Source organism: Ctenopharyngodon idella, chromosome 4 (genome assembly GCF_019924925.1).
Source record: "Ctenopharyngodon idella isolate HZGC_01 chromosome 4, HZGC01, whole genome shotgun sequence".
Classification (NCBI taxonomy): domain Eukaryota; kingdom Metazoa; phylum Chordata; class Actinopteri; order Cypriniformes; family Xenocyprididae; genus Ctenopharyngodon; species Ctenopharyngodon idella.
Window position 1 is genome coordinate 9,906,896 of NC_067223.1, and position 24,330 is coordinate 9,931,225.

Below are 24,330 nucleotides of genomic sequence, written 5' to 3' on the forward strand. Positions count from 1 at the left end.
TTAATTGTGTATATTATATTGTGATTGTGATTACAGAACAGGAGAGTCATGAGTCCCCTCATTTGTCTTGCTCCACATCTCCACATCAGAGACAGTGTATGACTTCTACTGTAGTGAACAGTAAGTTCATTTGATGTAGAAGAACATAAAAATCAAAACAGCCATATGTGATGTATGTATGTGATTTTTGTTCTGGGTACACCAACAGAATTTAATATCACACCACACACATACCCCACTGTAGGTAGAACTCTGTTGGCCAATAATAATGTCTACTTGTCTGTGATTTTAGAACATGTTCCTCTCAGACTGAGTGGAGGGAAGGGCCGGTGCTCTGGGAGGCTGGAGGTGTATCATAACGCTGTGTGGGGCTCGGTCTGTGATGATCTGTGGGACATCAGCGATGCTCAGGTGGTCTGCAGGCAGCTGGGTTGTGGAGCAGCACTGAGGGCTGATGGGAATTCAGCCTTTGGTGCTGGTGAAGGTGTTGTGTGGCTGAACAGAGTCGAGTGCAGAGGGAATGAGATTCACCTGTGGGACTGTCCTCTCTCCCTGAAGAACCACACTGACTGCTCCCACAAAGAGCACGCTGGACTCACCTGTGCAGGTCACAGCAAAACACTGAACAATATTAGTCATTTTTACATCATTTTAATGCTAATACTATTTGTTTATTTGCATGATTTTGAATGTGTTTGTGTCTGTTTTGCCAGATTTGTCAGTGTCCACTACTCCTGCCACAACAACATCATCTTCTCCTCCAGTTTCTCAGACAGTGAGCTCAACATCAGTCTCTCGTCCACAAACTCCTCCAGCAGCGTCTCTCTCTGTGCTTGTGATTGTACTGGGAGTTGTGCTCTTACTGCTCTTAGTGCCACTGCTTATACTGATTCAGCAGAACAGAGTGATGAGGAGAGGTAGGAGAGATCCAGAGACTGTCATATTGTGTCTTATTCAGTGTGTGATCAGTCATGTGTTGTGAACTGACAGCAGGTTTGTCTCTCTACACTCACAGCTCTCTTTAAGAACACTGATGCCATTTATGAGGAGATTCACAGACCCACTAATAGACACCGTCTCTTCACTCATAGAGGTGAGTAAGTGTCCGAGTGTCTGATTTAGGAGATCAATAGGGTAATCACTTTAATCAGTGGAGTGATTGGAGTAAATTGCATAGATTTATTTGTGGGACCTTTTGTGTGTCATTTGATGTCAAATGATGTAAGGTTAGTGCTAAATGATCCAAAAGAAGGAATTTTAGTTGGTTTGTGATTGTAAACATATTTTTATGGTTCTACTCCTTTATAACAGGAAGTGTCCTTTCTGAAGAACAGTATTCTGGGTATGAAGATGCTGATAATTTTCTTTCAGGTTAGAGGACTGAAATATAATATTACATGCTACATAGAAACAAGTGAAATGAATCAAAATCATTCACTTACCAAGTTAACATTACTGAATGTTAAATATCTTAAATAAATAAAAATCCAGTATAACATAATCCATATTTAATTTTTACAGTAAAACAGAATGGAGCAGTTTTAATTATTTTTTATGAAAATGTTTATTGCACTTTTTTTAATATCAGAATCTGCAGTAGGAGTCACACCTGACTACTATAGTGATGTCACTACCACTGAAGGTCCAACAGGTCAGTGACTGATCACAGGATTTCACTTCATGTTAAACTTATTGGGCCTGTAAACAGTGAAATCAGTTTGTTTTTCCTCTTTCTTTTAACTTATTTAGAAGAACAACAATTTCAAACAGATAATTATGATGATGTAATCACTGTTGGATTGAGACATCGTGCTACAGGTTTATTTCTTTAATTATTAATATTATTTGAATATGCATGTATATTTTGTGTATTTTAATTATATTTTTTATAATTCAAGTGTATTATGTGTATTTGATGTTATTATAAATGGTCATTTGATTAGGCCTATCACATTTCATTTTTCATTATTTTATTGCAGATGACATATCAGAAAGCTATGATGATGTTGTCATCATAAGACGGTGGGTTTCATTTTACTCTTTTAGAATCTAGATAGTCTGATACAGTGATTTTTCTTTCCAAATTATATTATTATATAAATTATACTTTATACTTATTGTATTATAATTTTTATACATTGTAGTGTGTTTTCAAGTGCAGTGTTAGATTGTGTTCATTTAATGATTGATACATTTATATCAGAATGCAGTCTGAAGGAGTAGATGATGTGAGGAATATCAGTGAAGATGCGAGAGACTTGTTAGGTAAGTTATTGTGACCCGTTTATCTCACACAATATGTTTAGATTTTATAACTAGAAATTGCAAATACAAATGTTGATGTGCACATTAATCATGTATTGATACAAGATTTTGTTCTTGTTTTCAAACAGCAGGCTATGATTATTTGAGGGAGGAACCAAGAAAACAGGGAGGGGCTATGTTCAGTTTGTGACCACACACACCACCTCACAGTCTTTTACTGCTTTTAATTGTCTCAGCAATTAGTTTAAATGATACATACTATTAAGTTTTAGTTTCAGTTCACCATTGTTACAGTTGAAGCATTAATAGAAAACATGGACTTCAATTCAAAACATGCAGCAAACAAACTGGAAATATATATAGAAGAGATAAATAAAACAGACAGGGTATTTTATGTTCTTGTATTATTCGCACATTTTTGATTATTTAAAAAATAAAAAGCATATCATCATTAGTAACGTTTCAAGCTCTGCACATGCATCGAGTTTCTGAGGATCAGAAGCCCATACAAGACAAAATGACCAACATGCTCTTCTGCTCAATGAAAACAGTTATTCTATTGAAAGGAAAGATTATTGCACATGGCGCTTTTTTTGTAAATGTATTTTGAACTTATAACTGCTTTTAGCGAATAAATAAAAGTGATTTCATCTTTTCTGAAGTTAGGAGTTCTTCAAATATTTAACATTTTATTTAGACAAAAATTATGTATGAAGGGTAACTTCCTAAAATTGATTTTATGTTTTAATATTTTATTTTAATATATATATATATATTTTATGCATATTGTTTTTTTTTTCTTTTCTTTTTTTTTCTGGTATAACATTCATTAAACTCCTCTTGAAGTTTTGAGAAATTTATTTATATAAATATATATATATAATGTGTGTGTGTGTGTGTGTGTGTGTGTGTGTGTGTGTGTGTGTGTGTGTGTGTGTGTGTGTGTGTGTGTGTGTGAAACGGCAGCAAAGACATTGGTAAATAGAGTGAGATCAAATACATATATTTGCTTAATTTAAAATTTAATTATTGAATGTTTGTGTAATATGGGAAAACAAAGTAACTTGCTTTACTTATTTAAAAATAAATTAATAAATACATCATCATACCTAGTTTCTTTTATTAGTGTCCTGTAACATTTAACCAATATGAACAGCAATGAAGTGCGCATATCAACAGAAATCAGGCGCGAGCACGTTTAACAGATTACTCACTTCCAACGTTGTTTTGCGCTGTATTTTGGACTTAAGAAAACGATGCTCTGTTTCAGTTCGAAAACGTATGAGCCTTCGAGTTTCCCAAGATGATACAGAATGATACAGAACGTACAAGACCGGTGGAGCCGCTTTTCCATCGGGCCAAGCTGTTTGTTTAAGCATTCCATTCTGTGCCGAGCCGGCCGGTACGGATATGGTTTCGTTTTCTACTGTGGTGCTGCGATAACGGAGCTCTTTGCAATGTAATACAAATGAGTCAGTTGTTGCCTTGCTAACGCACGAGTTTACAGACGATACGAGATGTAAATAGCAACTGCGCAATGAAGGATGACCAGATATTTCTTTTAACTGTATAATTCATGTGTGTTCACATCATTCAAATAGCGCGTTTAGCAAGTTACCGAGAAACTGGCAGCCAGGTAACACACGTGATCAATCCTGAGTGGAAATATCACTACCATGATCACTAAACGCATTCTAGCAGCACGGTAGCCGGTGTATGCAGGGAAATTTCTCATACCCCTTCGTTCGAAGTGTGGTCCCGAAAAAATCTTCATTTGAAGGGCTATCTGGCCCTTCCCCTTATCCCTACCACTCCAGCCAAAAGAGAATCGAGACAGTTCTAGACTTAGGCCCAATCCCATTTCTAACCCTTATTACCCCTTCCCTTTCCCCTACCCCTTCGTTTTGCGCGTTCACTTGAAGGGGTAGGGGGAAGGGAAGGGGTAATAAGGGTTAGAAATGGGATTGGGCCTAAGTCTAGAACTATTTAAAACCATGGCAGAGAAAGCAGATTTCTGTTAATCTGATTATAAAAGGTCATTTTAGTCTAGGACTAGGCTTAATCTCTGTCCAGGAAACTGCCCCATAATGTAAGTTTACAAACATTGTATTTGTACTTTCTTCTCTCAAGACTAAGAGCTAAATGGCAAAAGATCTGGTCCACATTGCCAAACATTTTGGACAAGAACCATTAAAATATAGACAGGAAGAGACCTTACATGTTTTGTGCATGACTTCAGCGTCACCATCATTAAGCTTTCAACAACTTTTTCAGTATTTGTTTAAAAACATTTCCCTAAAAGTTCAAGTTGTAGTTTGCTGGAGTGCAATTATAAACACAACAAGGCTGTGAAAGCAGACTAGTGAGTAGATGAGTTTACCTGTTTAGCTGATGACGTTCAATGTCCCAGACAACCTCTGTTGTCCCATTTAGCCACTTGTTAGCATCAGAATTTTACAAGACAAGTAAAAGCTTATAAAAAATCACAAGATTGTAATAATGATGTATTTTATATCATTGAATAAAACATGAAAATATCTTGAGCTTATGTTAACCACAGACCCTATTTTAATCAAAATTAAAACCCCCATTTAATCAAAAACCCATTCAAAAAACCCACTGACTTCAGGATGATGGAACTGGAGATGCTAAAATGCTAACATGTTTCTGGGTTTTGGCCTACAAAAATACATCATCCATGCACCACTCTATACAAGGGAGCTTTAGCAGAAATGTAGCAAACGGGCTCTCTCTGTTGGACACAAGGTGAACTACAAGCTCAGTTCACTTTGACAATTATGGTTTTTGTGGGCCATTTGAAACAAACCACTTTTGTGCGATAGGAGTACATTTCACATTAGTAACAAGAATAATTTTGAGACAGTGATGAAATTTTTCACAAAATTAATTTTAAGGAGAAGGTTTTTTCTGCCTCTTTTTAACTTTTTTTTTAATTATGCAAAAGTATTTATTTTAAAGAGTTATGTTTATTACGTGTTAATGTCATGCTAACAAATGTGTATGCTAATAGACATTTTAGGACATTTACAGTTAGTTATCAGTGCTTTTATCTCGTCTCTGCAGGTGTTGGGCTTTGATGCTGCAAATAAACTGGAGAGTTTCCTGTCTCCTGTAAGTCAAGTGTGTGTGTGTGTGTGCGTGTGTGTGCATCCCCTCAGTGAGGCGTCTTGATGGGTGGGGAGGAGGAGTTCATCAGCGCTGACAGTTTGATATATATGGAGAAAGTCATAAAAGCCTCGTCTGATTTGTCACTGAAGTTGTTTGATGGTTTCCTCTGTTGTGTCTAATAAGGTAACAGCGAGTGTGATTGGAGGGTGTTGGACCTCTTTCTCTCTCATTAAGGGGTGTGAGAGGATGCCTGTACTTCTGTATCATCAGTGCGGAGAAGCTTGAACTGGATGTTGAATTAATCAAGCAGAGAGAGATGGAGAGATGCCTGACACTCATTTTACTGACTACAGCTGTAAAACTCATCACAGCTGGTAAGTACACATGAAATTAAAGAGGTGAAGTTAATTCCAGAAATGTTCTCAGATTATTATGTTCTTTAAATACTTAAAATTAAGCTTGCCTGCAATGTGATTTCTCAAACAACAATATAATAATAAAAATAATGCATAATAAGGATTTTTTTCATTATTATTATTATTATTATTATTATTACAGAAACCGTAAGAGGCTTGCATTATTGTTTTTCCTCTCTTGTTTTCATTAGATCTCTGCTCAGTTTTCACATGGCAAAAAAAAGTATGTAATTTTGTACACATTTTCTCTGGTCAGCTGCAAACTATTTAACTGCATATCAAACATCATCACAAAAGACAGATGAGCCAAAATGTTATGACCACCTGCCTAATATGCTTTTGGTCCTCCTAATATGCCTAATATGTCCTCCACATGCTGCCAAAACAGCTCCGACCCGCTGAGGCATGGTCTCAATAAGACCCCTGAAGGTGTGCTGTGGTATCTGGCACCAAGGCGTTAGCAGCAGATCCTTTAAGTCCTCTTGCCTTTCATCCGTGGATCGAACTTGTTGGTCCAGCACATCCCATAGATTCTCAGTTAGACCGAGATCTGGGAGTTTGGAGGCCAGAGCAACACCTTGAATTCTTTATCATGTTCCTCAAACCATTCCTGAACAATGTGTGCAGTGTGACAGGGTGCATTAACCTGCTGAATGAGGCCACTGCTGCCAGAGAACACCATTGTCATGAAGGGGTGTACCTGGTCTGCAACAATGTTTAGGTAGGTAGCACGTGTCAAATTTACATCCACGTGAATGACTGGACCCATATAGAACTTTGTCCAGAGCATCACACTCCCTCCACCGGCCTGTCATCATCCCATAGTGCATCCTGGTACCATCACTTCCCCAGGTAAATGGCACACATATACATGGCCATCCACATGATGCAAAAGAAAACGGGACTCATCGGACCAGGCGACCTTGTTCCACTGCTCCAAGGTCCAGTTCTGATGCTCGCGTGTCCATTGTAGATGCTTTCGACGGTGGACAGGGGTCATCATAAGCACCCTGTTTGGTCTGCGTCTATGCGGCCCCATTCATTGCCGTTTAAGAGATACTCTGATCCAGTCACCTTGCCATAAGCCCTTGTCAAAGTTGCTCAGATCTTTATTATCTTTATTTCTCCTGCATCCAACACATTGTTTGCTAGAATTGACAGTTTGATTACCATTTAATCTACTCAGATCTTAATATGTGTCTTGTTAGGAGATGATCAACGATATTTGCTTCACCTGTGACTAGTCATAATGTTTTAGCTCATCAGTATATAATAACCATACAGATATCTCAGTCCATCACGTTGACTGAAAAAAAGAATAATGCATGGCACCTATCACGCAATTCCTTTATATAATACCATTTAAATAGCTAAAGCTCCATCTCCATCTTTCTTTTGCTTTTTCTCAATGTTTAGTCCATGTGTCTGTGAGGTTGGTTGGTGGTCACAGTCGCTGTTCTGGTAGAGTGGAGGTTCTTCATAGAGGTCAGTGGGGAACAGTGTGTGATGATTTCTGGGACCTTAAAGATGCTGCAGTGGTGTGTAGAGAGCTGAACTGTGGAGAACCTGTAGATGCTCTGGGTGATGCTCATTTTGGACAAGGATCAGGACCAGTCTGGATGAGTTATGTCATGTGTACTGGATCGGAATCTACACTGAAGAACTGTGGGGGATTGGGATGGGATAAACGCAACTGTGATCATACTAAAGATGCTGGGGTCATCTGCTCAGGTAAAGTATTTTACATATTCTAAGTCATACAGTATTTAGGTAAGACATTTGTGCTTTCTTATTAGTTTCATTCAAAGACTAAAATAAAAATGAGTTGACAAGTCATGATCCTGAGGATTCATAAATGAATATATATATGCCATGTTTTTGTTGACTGTGTCTTATTTAGAAGTCAGGCTGGTTGGAGGTTCTCGCTGCTCTGGGAGGTTAGAGATACTTGATGATCAGACGTGGGTTTCAGTGTGTGCTGCTGCCTTTGACCAGCAGGATGCAGAGGTTGTGTGTAGAGAGCTGGACTGTGGGGCTCCTGTACAGGTGCTGGGAGAAGATGCTTTTGGCAAAGGAGACGCTCAGATGTGGACACAAGAGATTCAGTGCAGAGGAAATGAGTCTCAGATTCACCTCTGTTCAACATCACCATCACACCAAAACAACTGTTCTTGTGAACACAACATTGCTTTGCTTTGTACTGGTAGGAGTTCAAAATGCATTATTTATTAAAATGCTGTTTTAATTCTGTTGCCTTTCTCTTTCGATTGTTGTGAGTGTGAGTATGTGTGACAACAGCATTTTGCTGGTGCGAGTGCTCGTATAGTGTCTTTTCTAATTTTTTTGTTTGTTTGTTTGTTTGTTTTTTAAGATAAATAAGCTGATTCTTTAATAAGAGTATCCTTGTGACCAGCGTTTGTCTGGAAGCAGACAAATCATTGACTAATTAGCAAAGACCCAGCCCTATCATACACCCAGTGCAAAGCGACACGAGGTGCGACGCAAGCGTTTTTTGCTAGTTTCAGCCTGATGGAGTTATCATTTTCATGTTGTTTAAATAGCAAACACACTCACGCCCATCTGCTCACCCATGGGCGTGCTAGTCTGAAAACGAAGTATGTTCAGGCGCATTGTTAGTGTTGTTATTTTGAGGCAAATGAAAATGACTGTGCCATTGACCAACAAAAACCCGGTCTAAAGTCAATGGTGCAGTATTTTTTGTTGTTGTTATTTAAAGGGCGCATTAGTAATATGCGCCTATAGGCGGGTGTACAATACGTGTACACTCTGCTTGTTACACACACAGGGATGTGCAGCAGCACACAAACATTTTTTTAAATATTAAAAATAAAAGGATTCCTCTCTGGAGAAGCATCCAGTCTTTCTGCTTGCAAATTCCACCATGGTGCAAGCACACCTGGTTTTTAAAGGGAATGGGAGATGACACTCTGATTGGTTTATTGCATGTTACGCCCAAAACACACCCATGACTCATTAAGAAACTAGGTACAACCCTTTTGGACCATTTTTCTTTGTTAAACTAATAAAAGAGGATTCCAACATGCAATAAGTGCACCTGCGCCATGTGCTTAGATTAAAATAGGGCCCCCTGTCTGAAAGCATGACTGAACTTTCGATTCTGCATTATAAAAGAAAACTGATAAATTAATGCAACTCAAAGGGTGGGTGTGGGTCATCAAACCTCTGAAAAGGCAGAGATTGAACTGGTGTTCATAAAAATTGAAAAAAAAAAAAAAAAATGTGACAGTAGTAGCAGAATTTTATGTATTTATTTATTTATTTTTTGCTTGCGGATATATCAGAGCCTAACATTCTAAAAACTGAAAGTTGCAGAGCATGATTCCTCAAATTCAGCTCTACATTAATAATTTGATTTAAATCTTTAAATGAGGTTTTCTCATTGCATTCATTTATTTTTGGTTTCAGATTTACAAAACAATCAATTGTTTAATTTCATAATGGCTAATAATAATAATGATAATAATAATAAGGCTGTTTATGTTGCTCGACAAAAACTATGATTGATTTTTATTAATCAGTGAGAGACCTTTTGAAATGGCTTGGTGTTATGGTGGTGCAATATGTTAAGTGTATAGTAAATGGGTCAAGATACCAATCTCTCTATCTCTTTCTCTCTCGCTCTCTTTTACAGACAAAAGGAATGTGAAACTGGTTAATGGTACCAGTCGCTGTTCTGGTAGAGTGGAGGTTCTTCTTAGAGGTCAGTGGGGAACAGTGTGTGGTGTTGGCTGGGATTTGGCTGATGCTGCAGTGGTGTGTAGAGAGCTGGACTGTGGAGAACCTGTAGATGCTCTGGGTGATGCTCATTTTGGTCTGGGATCAGGACCAATCTTAATAAAAAATCCAATGTGTAATGGATTAGAGTCTACACTTAAGACATGTGGATCCATGCAGTCAAGCATTCATGATGATGAGTGTCTTGATAAGAGCGCTCAAGTCATTTGTTCAGGTAAGCTAAATGTTTTGCATTATAGAAAAACAAAAGGTCAAAAGCAGTCATATTTTACCCTTTGGACTTTAATTAGACCTGAGAACAAACAGGAAATGCAAATACTCAACTTATTATTATTATTATTATTATTATTATTATTATTATTATTATTGCTGCTGATAGATGATTCTTATAACATTTGAAGAACAACGTCATATTATAACAATAAATTATAATGCCGGTTGTACTTTATTTTACAGTGCATGCACTTTCACTTTACTTACAGTATACTTTCCCAAGAAAGTACTGAGTAATACAGTATAAGGTAACTACATAGGTTAAGATTAGGTTTAGGTAGGTTCAGGGCTAGTACCTAGTTATTACCCTATTATTGTAATTACTACAGTAAGTACATAGCATGTACATATGAAACAGGACTGTAAAATAAAGCACAACCCAAATGTCTTTATTTTAATTGTATTATTTTGGTATTTTTGTGGCTTATTTTATTGTATTTTATTTTATTTTATTGTTTTTTTTTTTTTTTTTTTTTTTTTTGAAAAGGGAAAATTTACAAAAATAATCTCAATGTTTTATGTGTCTTTTGATTTAAAAGATTAAGGAAAATAAAATATCTGATATAAGTTTCATTCGCAAATTCAAAGGATTTTCTAATGTTCATTCAGAAGTCCGACTGGTTGGAGGTTCTCGCTGCTCTGGGAGGTTAGAGATACTTCATAATCAGACGTGGATGTCAGTGAGTGCTGCTGCCTTTGACCAGCAGGACGCAGAGGTTGTGTGTAGAGAGCTGGACTGTGGGGCTCCTGTACAGGTGCTGGGAGAAGATGCTTTTGGAAAAGGAGACGCTCAGATGTGGACACACGAGATTCAGTGCAGAGGAAATGAGTCTCAGATTCACCTCTGCCCAAAATCACCATCACACAAACACAACCGTTCTCATTACAATGATGTTGGACTTATGTGTGCAGGTTTGAGCATTTTTTTTAATGAAGTAAAATCTAATTTAATTCCCATAAATGGAGAATAAATATTAACTTCACAATAGTTTTTTTTTTTTTTTCTCTCCTGTTTGTGTGATGCTTTCCCTTTGTCTGTATCTTTTTCTTGGCTCTTGCTATTTATTATATAGATAATATGAGAGTGAGGTTGGTTGGTGGTAACAGTCCTTGTGCTGGTAGAGTGGAGATTCATCATAGAGGTCACTGGGGAACAGTGTGTCATGAGGACTGGGATATGACTGAAGCTGCAGTGGTGTGTAGAGAGTTGGACTGTGGAGAACCTGTAGATGCTGTGGGTGACGCTTATTTTGGACAAGGATCAGGACCAATCTGGACACGTCTTATGTTATGTACTGGATCAGAATCAACGCTGAAGTACTGTGCATCAATACAATGGGGTTTTTATGACTGCGATCACTCTAAAGATGCGGGAGTCTTTTGTTCAGGTTAGCTGCTCCAAATCCCACAATTTTTTATATTATTACAGGGGTCATGAACTGCATTTTTATTATTTTACGATGTTTCCTGAGGTCCACTGATAATGTTAGTATGGTTTTTACATAAAAATTGTCATAATTTAGAAATAAAAGGACATTTTCTACCCTGATTTTAGCCCGCTGATTTAAACGCTCTTTTGGAAGGGGTGTGTCTGCTGTGAGACTCGAATGTAAACACCCACTGCTATGATTGGCTAACATCTTGCAAATGAAATAAGCATTACATGTGGAACTCTGCATGTGGAGTTTTTAATACTTTTTAATATCGTGAAAAGTGTTGATTATAGCTCTATATTTAGATCTACTCCTGTCACATGAAAGGTTGCAGCATTGTAGCCAATGACAGACATTTATGTTGAGCGCATGATTTAATTGATCTCGTCATTGCAGCTCAATTTCTGCACTCTTACGAATCCTTTCATCATAACCAACGGTGCAAACACAATGTAAATAAGAGATTCATTGTGCAGTGTAGACAGTGTCATTGATTATAACGGGAGTTTTGGCGAGAGTCCAGAACTCAGTCACTGACAAACTCCCGCTGTGTGATTGACAGCTTCAACGATTATTAAAGGAGCATTCTTTGATTGCTTTCTGTAGTCTATATAATTTAATCACAATTTAAATAACAGACTATTTTCATGCTACTAAGAGAAACAATGTGAAGTTGAACGTTTAGCCACTGGCATGATTAACTGACGCATAAACAGCAATAAATGATTTTGAGACAAGGAACGTCTGACTGTACATGAATCATTGCATATCAGAAATCACTGATCACAGATTAGGCATTAGAATCAGCATGTTGTGGCATTACTGTCAGGTCCATATCTTACATTAGAAGTCTGTTTGCAAAGCCTACGCCAAAATGCGACTGATTTACCAAAGAATCCACAATGAAATATATATATATATATATATATAATATTTTTAATCTTTTACTATAAGGTGTCAGGCTTGTTGGAGATTCTCGCTGTTCTGGAAGAGTGGAGGTTTTTCATGGGAACACCTGGAATTCAGTGTGTGCTGCTGCCTTTGACCAGCAGGATGCAGAGGTTGTGTGTAGAGAGCTGGACTGTGGGGCTCCTGTACAGGTGCTGGGAGAAGATGCTTTTGGCAAAGGAGACGCTCAGATGTGGACACAAGAGATTCAGTGCAGAGGAAATGAGTCTCGGATTCACCTCTGTCCAACAGCACCATCACACAAACACAACTGTTCACATGATAATTACCAGGGGCTGCTCTGTGCTGGTAAGAGTTAAAATAATATGTGAGTTATCCCAGGTGAAAAAGAAATACACTTAAGTTGTGCTTTTTATTATTGTACTTTAAAGTTCATTAAATATAAATGTTAAGACACTCATACACACACATTTGACATCTAGAAAAATTTTATATACTATATCTTATGTACATTACAAAATAAATTCCTAGAGTACATTTAAAAAGTATAGCAGCATTTTAAATATCCTTGTTTTACTCATAGTCTCTTTTTGTATTTCATTTGTTACATATAGGTGAAAAAAATGTGAGGTTGGTGGGTGGTAACAGTCGCTGTGCTGGTACAGTGGAGATTCATCATAGAGGTCAGTGGGGAACAGTGTGTCATGATTTTTGGGATTCGGCTGATGCTGCAGTGGTGTGTAGAGAGCTGGACTGTGGAGAACCTGTAGATGCTCTGAGTGATGCTCATTTTGGACCAGGATCAGGACCAATTTGGGTGAATACTATTTTATGTGCTGGATCAGAGTCTACAGTGAAGAACTGTGGGTCATCAGGATGGAGCATACATGTCTGTACTCACAGTTTGGATGCCGGGGTCATCTGTTCAGGTAAATAACGCTTTACTTCAAAGCATTCCAGACTTGTTGTTTCCACCTGTTGCCCAGGAATTTGTGTTGACACAAAGAGTGATTGTGTTTTATGTGTAAAACTTAGTTTGTATATTAACACATCTGCATTGTTATTACTGGCATTTAATTACCAAGCATGTGTTTTTGACTACTGTGCACTGTGGTTCATGTAATCTAAACAGGTCATAAACCTTCCAGACTTGTTAGTGGTTCTCACCTCTGCTCTGGGAGGTTAGAGATACTTGATGATCAGACGTGGGTTTCAGTGTGTGCTGCTGCCTTTGACCAGCAGGATGCAGAGGTTGTGTGTAGAGAGCTGGACTGTGGGGCTCCTGTACAGGTGCTGGGAGAAGATGCTTTTGGAAAAGGAGACGCTCAGATGTGGACACAAGAGATTCAGTGCAGAGGAAATGAATCTCAAATTTCATTCTGTTCAATATCACCATCACAGAAACACAACTGCACCAGTGACAATACTGTGGGCCTGATCTGTTCTGGTAAAGTATTGATATTAAGTGCCTCTTTATTTGTTTTTGTATTCTATCATGTCTTAGATATACTGTAATCAATCTTAAATTATCTATTATACAGCTTTGTTCCCATAAGTTGTTTTTGCATTGTTACTGAATGGTTAAGCAATATTTGATTGCACACATGAAGAGAAGATGTTTCTCAGTCAAGGTGTGTTGTATGATAGATGTTTTTTTGTAATGGGCCTTGTAATGATAAAAGTTCTTTGCACAGGCTACACTGATCTCAGACTGGTAAACAGTTCAGACTCTTGTTCTATTCTCTGTTCTTTATTCAGTTTACACAGAGGGCAAACTGATGAACGGTTCAGACTCTTGTTCTGGAAGAGTGGAGCTTCAGTTCCTCAGTAAGTGGGGCACAGTGTGTGATGCATGCTGGGATATGAGAGCTGCCAGTGTCCTCTGTAGGCAGCTGAATTGTGGGATTGCTGTGTCTGTTGTGGGATCAGACTGGTTTGGAGAAGGAAGTGGTGAAATCTGGGCTGATGTGTTTGATTGTGACGGGAATGAAACAAAACTCTCAGAATGTTCCATCTCTTCATGGAGTCGAGCTGAACGTTCACATAGACGAGATGTTGGAGTCATCTGCTCTGGTAAACTGGTTTGACATTATGCTACTGAAAAACTTTCTATATAATATATAAGCACTTTTTTATAATGCTGTAGCACAATTCTTATTTTAGTAATAAAATAATAAATAAAAAAAAGATCTTCCCTCCAGGCTCCTCTCTGGCTGTTCATGACGGTCTGGTGCGGTTGTCTGGAGAGAGACAGTGTGAGGGGGAGGTGGAAGTTTCCATCCATCAGGTCTGGAGGAGAGTTCTGCTGGACTCCTGGAGTCTCACTGAATCCTCTGTGGTCTGCAGACAGCTGGGCTGTGGCTCTGTGCTGAACTTCTCCGGCTCCTCTTCATCCAGTCCTGAACACAGTCATGAGTGTGTGACGGGCTTCCAGTGCTCTGGGAGTGAAGCTCATCTGGGGAACTGCAGCTTTCCACAAACTCTCAACTGCAGCTCCACACAACAGCTGTCAATCACCTGCCTTGGTGAGAAGAGCAACATCTGGGCAGATTCATCAGTTGTTATTGATCTGGTAATAGTGTTTTTTTCTTTCTCTGAATATCAGGTCGCGGGTCCATCAGGCTGGTGGGTTCTGGGGGAGACTGTGCAGGGAGGCTGGAGGTTTTTCACAGCGGCTCATGGGGGACAGTGTGTGATGACTCCTGGGATATTAAAGATGCCCATGTGGTGTGCAGACAGCTGCAGTGTGGAGTGGCCCTCAGTAACCAGCAGGTACCAGCCTGGTTTGGTCCTGGTTCTGGACCCATATGGCTGGATGAGGTGGAGTGTGAGGGGAATGAGACGTCCCTGTGGAGCTGCTCTTCTCCAGGCTGGGGAAAACATGACTGCCAACACAAGGAGGATGTTGGAGTCGTGTGCTCAGGTATGCACAACTAAAAAACAAAAAAACGTTATTTTGTAACATTTAAAATCTAAAATATTATTTGAGATATTTCTGTCACCCATATATATATTAGGTAAAATTCAGTAGTTGAAATGAATGGGGTTGGATGAAAGCTAAGGTTGCACTCATGTTTTCATCTAGAGTTTAAAGAGATCAGGTTAACTGAGGGCTGTGAAGGGAATGTGGAGGTTTTCTACAATGGATCCTGGGGTAATGTGTGCTGGAACCAGATGGACAGAGACACAGTGAGTCTGATCTGTCAAGAGCTGAACTGTGGAAGATCTGGTGCTTTTTCCAATTCTATACCAAGAGTGAAATCAGCTCGTAACTGGCTGGATAAAGTGAAATGTCGACCACATGATTCTAATCTGTGGCAGTGTCCATCTTCACTCTGGGGACAGAATGACTGTAATGAAGATGAAGTGGCCAAAATCATCTGCTCAGGTAAGGTATAATATAATATATTATACACATTATTTTTCCTGAGCAACCAATGAGCGCTGCCATGACAGATTCGAACTTCTGTTGAACTGTTGTCCTATTGCAGTTTCCATAGGAACTCATGTTAATACTGGGTAAAAACAGCAGCTGTATTAATTAAACAGAAACTTTTTGAATAGTACTAAGAATAAAAATGAGCTCAGGGTCAAGCCAATAAAATTAAGGAATTCCGTTTTGAGCACTACCCCACAAACATGAAAAGAATGTTCATGTCCGGCACTGTATCCATTGTTAAAATACTCCCCAAAGGAGGTATATGAGTGCTTCTTATCATTTTGTGGACACAAATTCCACTGAACTTCACTGCGATCCACAGCAGTATGTAGCATATGAACATTATCAGTGTAGTTTAACTCCGTTTCTTGTCATCTATTCAAACTGAACTTCGACAGTTGAGGCACTGCCAAAAGACCGTCATTGTGACTTTGTAAATTGTCAGCATTATGGAAGCATATACTTTTTTTGGTAACACTTTACAGTAATTTTCATTAACATTAGCAGTCTTATTAATAAACATTAACAAATATTAATAATGTTTATAATGCCCTAACTTGTGATTCCAGAACAGAAAAGTCATGAGTCCCCTCGAAGCTATCTGACATGGTCTACATCTCCCTACCAGAGACAGTATTCAGGTAAGTTAATTTGGTGGCAAAGGACATCATAACAGTCATATGACCACAATTAATCTCATGCAACACACATACTCCCCCCTGCAGGTGCTGCTGTTCTGATAGTACTCTTCTGGGAATTAATGTTAGTCTTGTATGTGTTATATAGAGCGTTTTCCTCTCAGACTGAGTGGAGGGGAGGGCCGGTGCTCTGGGAGGCTGGAGGTGTATCATAACTCTCTGTGGGGCTCAGTCTGTGATGATCTGTGGGACATCAGCGATGCTCAGGTGGTCTGCAGGCAGCTGGGTTGTGGAGCAGCACTGAGGGCTGATGGGAATTCAGCCTTTGGTGCTGGTGAAGGTGTTGTGTGGCTGAACAGAGTCGAGTGCAGAGGGAATGAGATTCACCTGTGGGACTGTCCTCTCTCCCTGAAGAACCACACTGACTGCTCCAACAAAGAGCACGCTGGACTCACCTGTGCAGGTCACAGCAAAACACTGACGAATATTATTCATTTTCACATAATTTTAGTGGTAATAATAATTGTGTATGTATATCAATAAAATGGATGTGTTTGTGTCTGTTTTGCCAGATTTGTCAGTGTCCACTACTCCTGCCACAACAACATCATCTTCTCCTCCAGTTTCTCAGACAGTGAGCTCAACATCAGTCTCTCCTCCACAAACTCCTCCAGCAGCGTCTCTCTCTGTGCTTGTGATTGTACTGGGAGTTGTGCTCTTACTGCTCTTAGTGCCACTGCTTATACTGATTCAGCAGAACAGAGTGATGAGGAGAGGTAGGAGAGATCCAGAGACTGTCATATTGTGTCTTATTCAGTGTGTGATCAGTCATGTGTTGTGAACTGACAGCAGGTTTGTCTCTCTACACTCACAGCTCTCTCTATGAGGAGTCACAGAACCACGACTGAAGCCATTTATGAGGAGCTTCATCACAGACCCACTAACAGACACAGTCTCTTCACTCAGAGGGGTGAGTAAGTGTCATAATGTCTGATTTGTGGATATAAAAAAGGTAATCACTTTATTCATAGTGGTGAGTAGAGTAAATCACATAGATCCATTTTTGGGACTTTTATGTGTTATCTGAAATGATACAGGATTAGTGTTGTGATTCAGTGTGTGTGTCAATGTGATTCGACATGTTTCTGATAGATCTACTCCTCCATTACAGGAAGTGTCCTTTCTGAAGAACAGCATTCTGGGTATGAAGATGCTGATGAGCTTCTTTCAGGTTTGAGGACTCAAATATAACAATCTTATGTGCTACATACAAAAATGAATGGATGTTAAATTTGTTAAAAACATTCACTTAGCCGGCTTTCTTAACTGAGTTTAAATTATATAAACCATTCAGCACATAATAATTCAGATAAGGGTTTATTGAATCTATGCTTTTTTAAAGCAAATTCTGCAGTAGGAGCCGCTCCTGACTACTGTAATGACGTCATCATCACTGAAGGGCCAAAAGGTCAGTGACTTTAACTGGTTTCACTAAATTAAATTAACTCTTGGGCCTCTGAATAGTAACATCAGTTTCTGTTTATTTCCTCTTTACTATTAACTCATTTAGAAGAGCAGCAAATCACACCTGAGAATTATGATGATGTAATCACTGTTGGACTGAGACCTCGTGATACAGGTTTATTTCTTATAATCATTTCTACAGGTTTAACAATATAAATGTATATGCATTTTAATTATACATATGCACTGTTTCAAAATCCCAAATTTTGAACATTTAATAGATGCATTTAATTTTTTCATTATTTTGTCTATTTTGAATTACCAGAAAACTATAATGATGTCATCATTGTACGACAATTGTCCAATGATAAAGCAGGTGTGGGTTTCAAATTATTCTCTCAAATTACATGTTCCCTCCCTTGTTGAAGTTTGTTGGTTTGCCTTTAAATTATAGTGTCACATAAACTCATGTAATTAATAACTGAAACATTTATATTAGATGGTGTTCAGAAGGATTATGATGATGTGAAGAGTGTCAGGGAGTATATGAGTGACATGATTGGTATGTTACTGACGCCTTTTTTCCTTACACTGAATTTACATTTAGTTTTTGTAATTGCTTTATAATTTTACTTTCTGTGATCTTGATAGCTCACTTAATTTGACTGACAATATTGATGTTCATTTGATACTTTTTAAAAAATATATTGATAAATTAATTTTCTCTTGTTTTCTAATAACAGACTATGATGATGTGGGGGAGGAGCCAGGAAAACAGGGAGGGACTGTATAACTCAAACCACGCCCACTGCCTTAAATCCTTTTAATGCTATTAAGTGTTTGCAGAGTATAAGTGTTTCAGATGCTATATAAGTTTCATCTGCTGTCCACCAATCTTTAATGTAACATTTTGTATCTGCTACATCTAATAAATCAATTACATTTAATCAGATTTTGACCAAAAAAAAAAAAAAATGCTTTGCTTTCATGGCTTTTTCAAAAAGTTTTTATTTTCTCTTTCCAGGGTTTTTTTTTTTTGTTTGTTTTTTATTTTTTTTTATTATTTTTTTTTTTATCCCATTTCATTGAAACATTTCTATCAATTTGTATATAATTGTTATAATTTTATATGCTTTAAACCTTCCACTGCTCTTTAAAATTTCACAGCAACGTCAACTTATAAAACTATCATATTTCTTTTGAATGTAGACCCACTGATGGTGGACATATATATTTTGCTAAAGAATGTTGTAATGTACTTTGGGAAACAAGTTTACAAACAGCAGCTGTGGTCAAGGATCTTTTCCTCAAAAGAATGTAAAGACTCTTTGAACTGAGCAGAAGAGCTTGTTGTTCACTTTATGTGCTGCAGAGGGGTTTTTGACATACAGTACACAGCATGCATGTTTGTTTTATGTACTTGTTTTATATTTGTGTCCAAATTGATTATTGTTTTGATTGTTGTTTAACATTGATTTTAATGTTATTACATTATAATAACATTATAATTTATTAATTGCAGTCCCACTGACTATATGCATGGATATTATGTCATTGTTGTTATTATTATTATCATTATTGTGAAATTGGGGAATGTTACAACACATTTTGTTTTAGCAAACTGTTTTGTTTTGTGCAAACAAAATGCGAAATTGAATAAATTTCTATGAAATATGTTGTTTTTCTGGAATAGTACTTTGATATGTCTCTGTCTTACCAGTGTTTTTCGTCAGCAGTTATTTATCAGTGCTTGTATCTCTTCTCTGCAGGTGTCAGACTTTAGTGCTGTATGTACACTGAAGTGTTTCCCACACTCACTCTCATGACAGCTGGGTGACTTTGTCAGCACTTTATCATGTGCGTGTCTCCTCAGTAAAGTGTCTCTGTAAGTTAGAGGAGACGTCCCGTTCATCAACAGTGGCGTTCTCTTGATATATATGGAGAAAACTGAAAATGCTTTGGCTGATTTGTCTTTGTAGCTGTTCTATTGAAGTTTAACTCTGAGTGTGATTGGCGGTCATCAGAAGCCCCTCCCCTCTCTTTACCCTTATTTTTCTCACCAGAGCAGACAAGAGTCTTTTTTTTTCTTCAGAATTGCTAAGAGAGTTGATGAAAAATTTAGGGTAAATTAGTACTCAGTTGTGAAAAAATTGTTTTGCAGTAACATTTAAAATCTATTTAAAATGTTTTTAACCTAATCTTTTCGGTTATTTTAGTCATTTGTATGTATGTAACATCCAGTGGTTGAAATGAATGGGGTTGGATGAGAGCTGATATAGCATTCATCTGCTCTTCTAGAGTTTAAAGAGATCAGGTTAACTGAGGGCTGTGAAGGGAATGTGGAGGTTTTCTACAATGGATCCTGGGGTAATGTGTGCTGGAACCAGATGGACAGAGACACAGTGAGTCTGATCTGTCAAGAGCTGAACTGTGGAAGATCTGGTGCTTTTTTCAATTCTATACCAAGACTGGAATCAGCTCCTAACTGGCTGGATGAAGTGAAATGTCGACCACATGATTCAAATGTGTGGCAGTGTCCATCTTTACCCTGGGGACAGAATGACTGTGGTGAAGATGAAGTGGCCAAAATCACCTGCTTGGGTAAGACTGATGTATTTTCCATCTCTAAAAATACAACAGTAATCCGCTAACATTTCTGAGCATATAAATAAAAAATATATATAATATAATTAGGGCTGTCAGATTTAACATGTTAAAAATATTTAACACAGCATCCATTTTTTACCATCATCCTTTAGCTAGCGTTACATTATATGATTGCGCTCTTATTCATGCAAATGCTTTTAAACCATTCAAAAGTGACAAAAGAGAACTCAGTGCGGTACTGCCACGCTGTCTGTGAATTTCCTGTCTGTGTGACACACACGACTCACGCACAGAAATTGCTTCAGACAGCGTGCCGGCCGAGTTCTCTTTCGCACTTAAACAAACAAAAACAAAATTATGCCAAAATGCTTAATAAACCTGCTGCTGTCTGTCATTAATGTTAATCAAAGAACACAAGAAAAAGAGAAAATCACTCACTGCTCTTGACTGAATAACTTGTATAGTTTTAATAAGGATTAATCTAGTGCCCTGTCCAAATACCCACACTTGCAATCTTGGCCATTTGAGAGCTTGTGCACGCGACAGGAAATAAGTGCGCAAGACTGTCCTATGTCTGAAAAATGCCAAAGTGCAGTGCCCTTAAAGCACACTAAACCCATACTATTTCGAATACCGATTCAGAGCGATATTCAAGGCTAAGCATATCCCATCATGCATAGTGTTCGGGAACTCACATGCCGAGGGAAACATTCCATTGTAAGTTAAATTAATTATATATTACATATAATTTAGTAGTAAAACATAAATTGTTGCACATTTTATTGGTGGAAATATGGGTAGGGTATGTCTATTTTGTACAACATTTGCAACTGCTTTTTATCACTTAATTAGAAGCACCACAATTTTAAAATTGTCTTCTGTTAGTTACATAGTGACTACTGAACAGACATTTAGAAGTTTATTTTAAAATGCAATTACTGAAAATAAAAAAATAAAAAAGCTCTGTAAACTTTTTTGCAAGACTATAAGTGTGTCCCATCGGGTAATCAAAAGTTCTACACACACTTGCAGTCTTCACACCTACTTGAACACTTGAGCCAAATACAGGAAATACGTCATGTAATTAGACAAGTGTTCAAGTGCAAAGACCAAAAGTGTGGATATTTGGACGGCATATATTTAATTTATAATTTATGCAGTGAAAACTGTGAAGTGTTTGATAACTTTATTTAATTTCTGTATATTTCCTACCTGTTAGATCAAATGTGTAAAATATACTGTCTTTATGATGTTTCTACACTATTTTGAGATGAAATGTGAAATTATTACAATATAAAAATATATTAAAAACTTTAAAGTTAGATGCGATTAATAATGATTAATTACAAAAAAATTTTTTTAATCGATTGACAGCACTAATTATAATATTGAATTAACTTGTGATTACAGAACAGGAGAGTCATGAGTCCCCTAGAAGCTATTTGTCATGCTCCACATCTCCACATCAGAGACAGTGTTCAGGTAAGTTCATTTGATGTAGAAGAACATAAAAATCACAACAGCCATTTGTCATGTATGCATGTAATTTTTTTTTCTGTAGGTGGCGCTGTTCTGACAGAACTCTGTTGGCCAATAATAATGTCTACTTGTCTGTTGATTTTAGAGCATGTTCCTCTCAGACTGAGTGGAGGGGAGGGCCGGTGCTCTGGGAGGCTGGAGGTGTATCATAACGCTGTGTGGGGCTCAGTCTGTGATGATCTGTGGGACATCAGAGATGCTCAGGTGGTCTGCAGGCAGCTGGGTTGTGGAGCAGTACTGAGGGCTGATGGGAATTCAGCCTTTGGTGCTGGTGAAGGTGTTGTGTGGCTGAACAGAGTCGAGTGCAGAGGGAATGAGATTCACCTGTGGGACTGTCCTCTCTCCCTGAAGAACCACACTGACTGCTCCCACAAAGAGCACGCTGGACTCACCTGTGCAGGTCACAGCAAATCAATTTTAGATAATTTTAGAGTGAATAAAATTTGTGTATTTCCGTGATTTTTAATGTGTTTTTGTCTGTTTTGCCAGATTTGTCAGTGTCCACTACTCCTGCCACAACAACATCATCTTCTCCTCCAGTTTCTCAGACAGTGAGCTCACTATCAGTCACTCGTCCACAAACTCCTCCAGCAGCGTCTCTCTCTGTGCTTGTGATTGTACTGGGAGTTGTGCTCTTACTGCTCTTAGTGCCACTGCTTATACTGATTCAGCAGAACAGAGTGATGAGGAGAGGTAGGAGAGATCCAGAGGCTGTCATATTGTGTCTTATTCAGTGTGTGATCAATCATGTGTCTCTCTACACTCACAGCTCTCTCTGACTGGTACACAGGAATACACAGGGCTCCAAGTGAAGCAGCTTATGAGGAAATTTATCACAGACGCAATCATTTCACTCATACAGGTGAGGCATAATCAGAGATTGTTAAAAACTTTACCTGTTGCGTTCTGATCAAAGGGTCCATACAAAGTGTTCACTTCCCCTCTTCCATTGTAACTGTTGCCTCTTGTGCACATTGTAACCATTAACAATCATGTACAAACCACACCTGCAAGTACTTACATTAATTAAAAAGCCTCACCTCCTTTCCCTGGTATTTCAGTCAAACGTCTTTATGTACTGGGCTAATGCACAATGACAGCTGGGTAAATTTCCCTTTCCACTTCCTGTGAACAGATGTATCGATGAACCGTTCTGCTCTTCTTTAACAGGAGAGAGTCTCATCTCTGAAGAACTGCATTCTAGGTGTGAAGATGATTTGCTTCTCTCAGGTTAGAGAGGTGATTTACAAACTTGGTAAAAAAAAAAAAAAAAAAAAGTAAACAGTGAAATTCACAAATTCCAGGAAATGGATGGCCTGTAAATGTGTACACCACAGTATACAATGCTAATATAATAGAGTCTGTTGTTAAGAATAGCATTGATTGATTGATTTGATTGGCCATCTCACTCATTTTGACATTGACAAGCGCTGTTAAGACTATTAAGACAGAGCAACCTAAAAACTTTTTAAACTTTTTGTCATCTAAATAACAAACAGAGCTGCATGTAATGAAGTGCAGCAGAGCAGCATCAAGAATATCTAATAAATGTATTTTTATTTTATTCATAGCTCCCACAAAATCATAAATGTCTCTGGTCTAGCCCCCCCCCCCCCCCCCCCCTGCAAATTTCTTTCATTTTTTTTTTTTTTTTTTTATTAATATTTTGTTCTGATGTTGAAGAAAGGCGGAATGCATTAACATCAGGATACTATGAGGAAATCATCATTGATGGACCAAAATCAGATCACGAGACAGGTGTCTATAGTTGTACAGTAGCTCTGTCTCTGTAATTCTGCAATCTCTACATATTAATATATACTTTCAAGTTTGTTTTGAGCTTGATGGCATTGATTTCATGTTAAATTTGTAGATGACACACCAGAGGGCTATGATGACGTCATTACCACTGGACAGACCAATGGTACTGAATTTACTGAATTTATATATTTACAAACATTCCTTTTGCCATTAATTGTAATAATCCATACAGACTAAATCCAGAAGAACTGCGGCAACATCTCCAAGACACTTGAAGAAACCTACCTGCAAAGCTACAGTACTGTGAAAAGTTTTAGGCACTTGTATAAAAATGCTGTAAAGTGAGGATGCTTTAAAAAATAATGTCACAAATAAATTTTATTTATCAATTGACTTAATCAATATTTGTTGTGACCACCCTTTGCATTTAAAAAAGCTTTTGTCCTATAGGTACACTTGCACATTGCAGGTAGGTTTCTTCAAGTGTCTTGGAGATGTTCCCGCAGTTCTTCTGGATTTAGTCTGTCTCATTTTTTTTTTTTTCTGTTTCTTCATGTAATCCCAGATTAACTTGATGATAGAGTGATCAGATCATACCAGCTGTTGTCAGACTCCTCGTGCATACAAATATATTAATATTATCATATTATCATTCAATAATGGTAGACACGCAATAATAT

General features: G+C 38.0%; 2 protein-coding genes across 22 annotated transcripts in view; both read left to right on the forward strand.

Annotated features, from left to right (window-relative positions):
• The window catches only part of LOC127510388 (deleted in malignant brain tumors 1 protein-like), a 103,806-nt gene extending 89,135 nt beyond the window's left edge, over positions 1 to 14,671 (forward strand). For 15 of the 20 annotated variants that reach the window (XM_051889869.1, XM_051889868.1, XM_051889862.1 and 12 more), the window contains 11 exons: positions 5,578 to 5,768; positions 6,002 to 6,033; positions 7,227 to 7,541; positions 7,711 to 8,013; positions 9,484 to 9,801; positions 10,470 to 10,772; positions 10,934 to 11,248; positions 12,248 to 12,550; positions 12,817 to 13,131; positions 13,335 to 13,649; positions 13,961 to 14,671. In XM_051889869.1, coding sequence (XP_051745829.1) covers positions 6,021 to 6,033; positions 7,227 to 7,541; positions 7,711 to 8,013; positions 9,484 to 9,801; positions 10,470 to 10,772; positions 10,934 to 11,248; positions 12,248 to 12,550; positions 12,817 to 13,131; positions 13,335 to 13,649; positions 13,961 to 14,289 — 2,829 coding nt within the window. In that variant the 5' untranslated portion in view covers positions 5,578 to 5,768; positions 6,002 to 6,020 and the 3' untranslated portion in view covers positions 14,290 to 14,671. Of the gene's footprint in view, positions 1 to 4,257; positions 5,398 to 5,577; positions 5,769 to 6,001; positions 6,034 to 7,226; positions 7,542 to 7,710; positions 8,014 to 9,483; positions 9,802 to 10,469; positions 11,249 to 12,247; positions 12,551 to 12,816; positions 13,132 to 13,334; positions 13,650 to 13,960 lie in introns of those variants that run through there. The other 5 variants (XM_051889859.1, XM_051889860.1, XM_051889870.1 and 2 more) reach the window with 4 other exon arrangements.
• The window catches only part of LOC127510393 (scavenger receptor cysteine-rich type 1 protein M130-like), a 149,868-nt gene that overhangs the window by 116,259 nt on the left and 9,279 nt on the right, over positions 1 to 24,330 (forward strand). The window contains exons 1-7 of one of the 2 annotated variants that reach the window (XM_051889883.1): positions 21,767 to 21,832; positions 21,975 to 22,289; positions 22,379 to 22,582; positions 22,659 to 22,751; positions 23,060 to 23,119; positions 23,573 to 23,647; positions 23,763 to 23,813. In XM_051889883.1, coding sequence (XP_051745843.1) covers positions 22,573 to 22,582; positions 22,659 to 22,751; positions 23,060 to 23,119; positions 23,573 to 23,647; positions 23,763 to 23,813 — 289 coding nt within the window. In that variant the 5' untranslated portion in view covers positions 21,767 to 21,832; positions 21,975 to 22,289; positions 22,379 to 22,572. Of the gene's footprint in view, positions 1 to 16,619; positions 16,743 to 16,851; positions 17,056 to 21,766; positions 21,833 to 21,974; positions 22,290 to 22,378; positions 22,583 to 22,658; positions 22,752 to 23,059; positions 23,120 to 23,572; positions 23,648 to 23,762; positions 23,814 to 24,330 lie in introns of those variants that run through there. The other variant, XM_051889884.1, reaches the window with a different exon arrangement.